At 32.9% G+C, this 8,148-nt stretch overlaps 1 protein-coding gene across 1 annotated transcript; it reads left to right on the top strand.

The window, feature by feature from the left end:
- Positions 1-1,267: 1,267 nt before the first annotated feature.
- LOC141813768 (eukaryotic translation initiation factor 3 subunit H-like) lies at positions 1,268-4,562 on the top strand. The gene is made up of 7 exons (XM_074701752.1): positions 1,268-1,434; positions 1,523-1,571; positions 1,756-1,827; positions 1,919-2,020; positions 2,100-2,167; positions 3,442-3,594; positions 4,264-4,562. The coding sequence occupies exons 1-7, from the start codon at positions 1,283-1,285 to the stop codon at positions 4,319-4,321; spliced, it is 654 nt and encodes a 217-aa protein (XP_074557853.1). The 5' UTR covers positions 1,268-1,282; the 3' UTR covers positions 4,322-4,562.
- The last annotated feature ends 3,586 nt before the right edge of the window (positions 4,563-8,148 follow it).

Raw genomic sequence — 8,148 nt, 5'->3', positions numbered from 1 at the left:
GGTCATCATTATAAATATATGTGTTAATCAAGATTTAAAGTCTCGATCCGTTTCAAAGTTTTGGATAGAGGCTAAAATGATATAGTTTCAGCACTCTACCATTTCATTTTCTCTCGATATCGGTCGCTTTGATGAGGTGGGAATAGAAGAATATGTAGGAAGAAAAGGAGGAAACACACGTGAGGTTTTAGGCCGTTGAAGCAAGTCCCAATGAGCTCGCAACTTGGAAGTTAGTTGTGAAGATGCTTGTGCTTGGTGGGGAGTCACAAAAGGAGCTTAGTTTACTGGATGTTGTGACAAAGGTGGAAGATGCTCAAGCCATGGATGAAGCTTGGGTGGAGCTTGCAACAAGGAGGAAGCTTGAGTGGAGCTTGTAATGGAGCAGGAAGCTCGGCATAGCTTGTGAAGGATTAGGAAGCTTGGGCTGAGTTCACGATGAGGGAACAGGCTCGTGCAAAGCTTGTAACGGAAGAAGATCAGGTAGAGTTTGTGATGAGGGTGTAAGACTTGGGCAAAGCTTGGGAGGAAGGTGGAAGGATCATGGCCATATTAGGAACTTCTTGTGTGCTAGTCAGTTGGCGGAGATGGACATGCACAACAAGCCTCAAATTTCAATGACATTTAAAACAATATTTGCTTTTAAAACAATGGTGCTAATCATTAAAACAGTGTTGCTAATTATTTATTTTTTAAACAATGGTGCTGTTCAAAGGATCATGGTGGTCAGTGTGCCAGCTGACAGGGAACAGTATTTAAAACAGTGTTGCTAATTATCAGTTAAACAAATTGTGTTTATATGTACAGAAAGCCCCATATTCCAATTGTACCATATTTCAATGGTACCCTTGAGCCTCCATGATGTCTTCCTCTTCTCTACTTGTCAATGTGATGCTTTCTTCATTGGAACACTTGTAAAACAATGGGATCAGCAACCACCAGCACTGCTCATCTACTTATTTTCTGGCACTGTAAGAATTATAAGATTTTGTAAAAAGGCCTAAATAGTTAATGTTATTTATTTATTTTTGCCTTTTGCATTATTAACAATTCCAGCAATGAGAAATGCCATTTGCAAGCCTTAACATAAGCAAGACTAAATCCATTAGGATTAGCCATTTGACATTATTTTTTTCCTGAGTTATCTAGAGGATAACAGTATTGCAGATTCCATACATAATGGAACAGTTGTATTTGTTTAATTGATTCTCTTGTAAGCTGATAGCTTAGCACTTTATTTTTGGTTGAATTAGTGATTGGTGCTTGTTATTCGGTGGCTATACAAATGCCTTTCTTTGTACAGGAGAATATTCGAAGATGTGTTTGCATTGTATATGATCCATCAAGGTCTGCTCAAGGTGTATTAGCTCTCAAGGCTTTAAAACTGACAGATTCTTTTATGGATCTTTACCGCAATAATAACTTTACTGGGGAGAAGTATGTTATTCTTTATACTCCAAGTCAGTCAAGGTTTTAACTATTTTTTAAACTCTTATTTAACTTCTATTGATTTCTCTATGTATAGGTTGAGGGAAAAAAACTTGTCATGGGTTGATATCTTTGAGGAGATACCTGTGAGTTGCTCATCACTTGAAGCTACCATGCCCTATATGCTATTGCTTGTTTTTGTAAATTTAACTCTGCTTATTTTTTTACATACACGTCATTGCTGATGCAAGATAGTTAGATGTCCTTTAACATGTATTTCATTCACCTTTGATTACTTATGCTAGTTATTTCTATTTGCTGGCTGGACAGATTAAAGTTTCTAATTCTGCATTGGTTAGTGCATTCATGACAGAATTGGAGCCTGAGCTCCCTGTTAAACAGGTCTATCTCTGATTTTGTTAATATTATTATTCAAGCTTGTTTGTTATTCATACTTATTAAGCCTAAAAGGCATATGTTGATGGTGTAACAGTGTGATTATGATCGCCTGAAACTGTCTACTGCTCCATATATGGAGAGAAACTTGGAGTTTTTAATTGATTGCATGGAAGATCTTTCTGCTGAACAGAATAAGGTTTGATGTCCTTTGCCAATAATTTAATATTATTTTATCTAGAAGGTTTTACATTCAAAGTTGTCTTTCCTTCTTTTAGTTTCAATACTATTACCGGAACCTCTCAAGGCAACAAGCACAACAACAAACATGGCTTCAAAAACGGAGGTGAGGATGTGTAGATAATCAATTTACCCAATTATTGTTGATTTTTTTCTTTGAAAAACAGATTTCATCTTTGTTCACTTCTCGGTGTGATGTAAGGTGGGGTCTTGATAATTTACTTTATTAGTTTCTGAAATATATTTCGACATTAGGAAATAGAAGCGGAATACTATATAGATGCCTATATGATATGTGAACTAAATGTCATCAGCAGTAATATTAACGATAAGTTCAAACTAATTGGAAAAAATTCAGTTAAGTGTTTTCTAATCTATCTTGAATCTGTTATTTATTAAATTTCATGCAAATTCTAAAACTATTTCTGCTAGAAATGTAGAAAAGGTTGATTTTTTTTCTTCTTGTATCTGCTGTTTCAAGTGCCTTAGATCTGTGAGCCAAATCTGATATTTGTTTTGACAATTTGTATAGAAAAAGGTCTGCAACTTCAATTAAACCCGGTTACTTCTAACTTTTGCATTGAATATCCATGACCGCTTTACTAATCATTGATCTGGCTGAATTTGTTATTTATTAAATTTCATGCAAATCCTAAAACTGTTTCTGCTAGAAATGTAGTTGTTGATATTTTTTGTTCTTGTATCTGCTGTTTCAAGTGTCTTAGATCTGTGAGCCAACATGATATTTGTTTTGACAAATCATGTAGAAAAAGCACTGCAGCTTCCATTAAACCCAGTTACTTTTAACTTTTGAATTGCATATCCCCTCTTGCTTTACTAATCATTGATCTGCCCTGATTCCTACAATTAATAATTAATTTATTGGCTTGGTCATGGAGTTCAAATTTACTTTATTGTGTTTAAATCTAATTAAAACCGTATCGAATAAGGGTTTCTGTTGGTGGGGAGCTGTGAATCTAAATAAAAAAACCTCAGTCAACAATAGAGGGACAACATATCTGGCCCTCCATATTTAACAAGGGAACTTGATATGCATGTAAACAAATATATAACCTAGAGTATAATAGAAGAATAGAATCATTGTAGCCCATATCCAATAGTTGGAATTTACATGGTTGGTTGGACAATATATGCATATTGTTCAAATTTCAGAACCTAGGATTTTTAAGGGCATGCACACTTTCTAAACTCAAAACTTAGTCAAATGCCTGGATGACATGCATTGATGTGGATGTGCTACTTGGCCACTAAATCAATGATAAGTACAATGTATATTATAAATGCCATGTTTTTTTATTGATATCATATAAAGTAAAGTTTTAAAATACGGTGACAAAATATTTATCTTTTAATATGTAGAGCGGAGAACATGGCACGGAAAGCAGCTGGAGAAGAACCCTTACCAGAGGAAGATCCAACAAATCCAATCTTCAAACCAATTGTTGAGCCATCTCGTGTAGATAGCTACCTCATTACAAATCAAATATCGAACTATTGCAACCAAATTAATGGGTAAGTAAATTTTTAACAATTTTTTTCTCAGCAATCCAAACAAAAGTGGTTTGTTTCTACTGTATTTGCTATTTTTGAAGATAGTTTGAAGATAGATATTACACCTCAAGCGTACGATATTTAATTGACACAAGGCCTACTTTCATGAACTCACTCTATTTCAATATTAATAAATTATGCCCACATTCCATTTAGTTTATCTGTATTACATCCTTTTTTATTTTTATTTTTCAAATATCTTTTTTACTTTATAATTTTCTTGTTTAATCAAATTTAACACAAGATTAAAATATATTGTGTTAGCTAAATAAATTTTGACTAGAGCTGATGGTTTAATAACATAAGGCAGATAATAGAAATTAAATGTTATAATATATCCATTAACTTAGGTTAAATTAGTGATATTTAGATTTAAGGGAGTTTATGAAAAAGAAATTGAAGCATGTGTAGCAATACCATGGGAATGCCCAATTCCGTGTATTTTGTTCTCTACCTATGTTCTCCTTGGACGTTTCAGTCTTTTGCTGTATTGATTGTAATTGTTTAGGATTTAGTGCTTGTGGGCTATACTCTACATCGTGTGTCTTACTGTTTGGAGTTGGCATGTCTTAACCTATAAACTGAATGAGTTTTGCATTAAACCTTCATCCCTTCCTATGAAAATTGCAGAGTCGCAAGTCAGAGTTTCAATAGATTGTACCTAATGAAGGCTTTGCACGAGGACTAAGGCTAGCTTGGTTCGACAAAGTACGGTGTGATGTTTCGTCATAGGAATTTCTGTACCAGTTATTATATTCTCAACACTTAAATAGTTCAAGTGACAGCAGCACCAAGCAGTGCTTCAAGATTTCTACATTGATAGCCTTGTTTCTTGTAAAACTTATTTGTTTCATCCGTCCTCTAACTTATTGTACCATTAACTGCTTTGTTAGCTTTTTGATAATCAATTTATCCACTTTTTCCGATGATTTGTTTGCAAATTGGCTTTCAAAAAGTAATTATTTTATTCAAATTTATGTTTGGAATTTATTTTTAAAATACTTTAACTCTGAGACATGGAATATGTATAGATAGATATTTTGTTAAACAGAAACATTTAGTAAAATTATCGCACTCAACGTACTGGGGATGAATTCGTTGTGTTTACCGTTAAAAGAATGGTAAATAATAATGGTTTTCTCGCATGTTCTTAAAACAATGCAAATCAGCATCCATTCAAGAAATGCATAACAAATTCTAGTCGTTATTCCATATAATGTCAAATCGTTTCGTGTTTTTTAATATCACACTTTGTACATTTATTTGGATATATTAAACATTTTAAACTGAAAATCTGAGTCCCAGTTGAGTTTTTAGTTTTTGCATCGATTACTGAATCTTAACTTAAATTTTCTATTGGAAAAGATTGAAATTGGGTTCCCTGAATTGGGGGAAAAAAACTTACTGAATATGAGTTAGATTGTTAAACAATGTAAATTAATTGTGCAACCCTAATCCCACTTCTTTATTATACAACTTGTAGGTTAATTTTTGTAAATATAATTTTTTGCTATGTTTTATTTTATTATTTTTGTAATTATACGACCCATGTAACAATGTGGATCTTATTAGCTAGCTCATAATAAGGCCTAGTTATGAAGATTTTGAACTTGCTAACCTAATCAAAGGTGAATTTTTTCTCAGAGGAACTTACACCTTGATCATACAAATTATTTTATTTTTTTTTATTAATTTAGATATTCAACTCTTACAATCTGATTAATATTAAAATGGACAGTCCGACCTTATAAAATAAAATTGTAAGGAAATGGATCCTCACATTATAATAATGGTGCAATTGATTCGTAAAATAAAATTGATCTATTCTTCAAAAATTAGAATGCTAAACAAGATATATAGAATAATAATATTTTTTAATTTTATTTATATAAAATGAAATAGATAGAAATAATTATTCTTATATTTATTTTGCAAAAATATTGTAAGGAATATATAATGAATAATTTTGACAAAGTAAAATATTCATATATTAAATATTTTATTTAGTTCATCTAGCTTAGGTTGTTGGATTGAACAAAAAAAGTTTGAAGAGGAGAGGAAATGAATATACTAGAGCAAATTAAGAATTTAAGTAATGCAAAACACAAATTAAAGTAAGTAATTCTAAAAATTTTTTTTTTATTATGTGGTTCAAAATTTTTAATTTTGTACTCCACACTCTATGTTTTATTGTAAAATTACCGTATGAATTCCATTGTTCTTTCTTCTTGAATCCTTCTCCACCAAGGAGACTTAAGAAGTTTTCTAATTTTTTTTAACAAGAGCTATAAAATTGAATCAAATAATGAGGAGAGGTGCAATTTCGAATTAAATTTTGTACAATACCACTTTAAGATGCAATTAAATTCCAAGAAAGGACACAACTTTGTATATTTTATTTTTTATATGTTATTGTAGTAGAGTTATATATATATATATATTACTTTAGAATCATTAAACATATAATAATTAATCATTAAAGTAACAGTACTATATGAATATTTTTTATAATAATTTATCAATTATCTGAAAAAAATAAAACTGATAATTAATTTTTTGTGTGTATAGGAAACCATGCATTTTGCTGCAGTCTGAATTTATCCAGTTTTTCGATTTTTTTCCTCCCTCTCAACATTGTTCTTGGTGATTACGTAGAAAAACCATGCATTATTCTTGTTCTTCAACAATTTGTCAGGTGGGGTAAGGATTCATTATCTGCAAAGCTAAAGTTAAGTCTGAGAGGCACACAAATTAAAATTCTTCGTCCCCCTTTACGGATCGGATATGATAAACCTCCACGAAAAGCTTCATGTCGACTGTACGTTTTCCTACTTTGTTTCAACATCTCTTGGGGAATCTGCTGTGCATGACCCATACCAAGACATCTTTGTTCCAATTCTCAGAGAATAACATGTGAATATCGACCTTTTTGACTCCATTCCTGTGGCTTAGGAGCTAGCCAAGGCAGTGCTGGAATAAGAAAAGTCAAAATGGCTTCTTCCACTAAGTTTGACATGTTGGCTCATGGCAACTTGAGGTCCTGATTCCCAAGAAACGTCCAAAGGGAATCAAAAGGGGTGTTGCTAGAAATCCCACGATATAACTACGATCTAGTATTCCTCACGCATGAACAATTAGCAATTTTTAAACAGTTGGCAGGATCGTATATCATTGAAGAATAACAATATAATATTAGATTTAATTTTTTATAGATTTAATCTTTTAAAATAGACTTAATTATAATTTTTAAACAGTTCATGACAGGATCCTATATCATTGGAGAATAATAATATAATATTAGATTTAATTTTTTTTATAGATTTAATCTTTTAAAGTAGCGAACCCATTTAAGTGATCTAACTAAGGTTTATCGGATTTCAAAGTATTGGTTGTGAATTAAATATGTAAAATCCGTTAATTTGTTCCGTTATTATCGGATGTGGATTAAATATGTAGAATTCGTTAGTCCATTAATGTTATTATCTATGGATTGATAACGGATTAGATTTATATATATAGGGTTTCATCTTTGAGAGTTTAGGATCAACTAACATCTTGTCTTTGTTTCCCATTGACGAAGGTTTTACGGCGCCGTCACCCTAATTTCCTTGGAAGACTACTTTCGTGTTTCTGCTTTATCTTCTTCCATAGGGATCGAGTAATTGACACTGTAGGACAAGGACAATAGCTCTCCAATCAGATTCCTTGTCGTTATTTATATATTTTATATGTTAAACCATGTTTCGTTAAAATTAGATTCTTATTTTATTTGTATTTTCAATTATTCAAGTTCATATTTAGTTTATAGAACTTATATGGTTTAGAATTTATAAATTCTTTCAATTGTGATTAGAGCTTAGATTCTATTTCATCATTTTTCATGATTTACAAAATCGCACTTACCGTGTGATTGGTGACATGTTCGTTCCATATTTATTATTAACAAGTTGAATTGAGTGTAAGCTCAATTTGTTGCACGGTTTATAATATGGAAGGAATAAGAACATTTTTTTTTCTTTAATGGAAAAGTCAGAAAAAATGTTCTCATGCGAACCCTAATTGTGTGTCAATGGCGAACCCAAGGTCAGCGAACCTTAATCGTGATTCAATATCAACGACGCCGACTGCGAGAGAGCTTCTCATGTGATCGACAGCAACGACGCGACGCTCTCCTCAGCGATCGGTAGACAAGCCCTAATCCTATTGCGCTCTCCTCTCACGCGATCGACAAGTGAACCCTAATCGCAATTGGCAGTCTCCTCACAAGCGATCGGCGAAGTAAGGTGACGACGCTAGATCCTTCCACGCGATCGGCGACCTTCACTAATATGGGGGAGAAAGTCGAAGCCAAGCAATGCTTAGCTAGGGTTTTCCGTCTCCTCCGGTGGTCGGCGACCTTCGTTGCCATGGGGAGAAAGCCGGAGAAGCGCGTGAAGAAGAGGGAAAGCGACGTGAACTAAGTTGTAGTTGAGGCTAGGCAAAGGACTAAGTCCTAGTTGCGGCTAGGCACGGACA

This window comes from Curcuma longa, chromosome 20 (assembly GCF_044706935.1).
Source record: "Curcuma longa cultivar G26 ecotype Majalengka, Jawa Barat chromosome 20, ITB_CL_G26_1.1, whole genome shotgun sequence".
NCBI classification, from domain to species: Eukaryota; Viridiplantae; Streptophyta; class Magnoliopsida; order Zingiberales; family Zingiberaceae; genus Curcuma; species Curcuma longa.
This window is presented reverse-complemented; position numbering and strand designations above follow the sequence as displayed.

Coding starts and splice junctions, on each gene's coding strand:
- LOC141813768 (XM_074701752.1), top strand. CDS start 1,283: ATGCCTTTCTTTGTACAGGAGAATATTCGAAGATGTGTTTGCATTGTA. Junction 1,572..1,755: donor ATATCTTTGAGGAGATACCT/GTGAGTTGCTCA, acceptor CTGGCTGGACAG/ATTAAAGTTTCTAATTCTGC. Junction 1,828..1,918: donor CTGAGCTCCCTGTTAAACAG/GTCTATCTCTGA, acceptor ATGGTGTAACAG/TGTGATTATGATCGCCTGAA.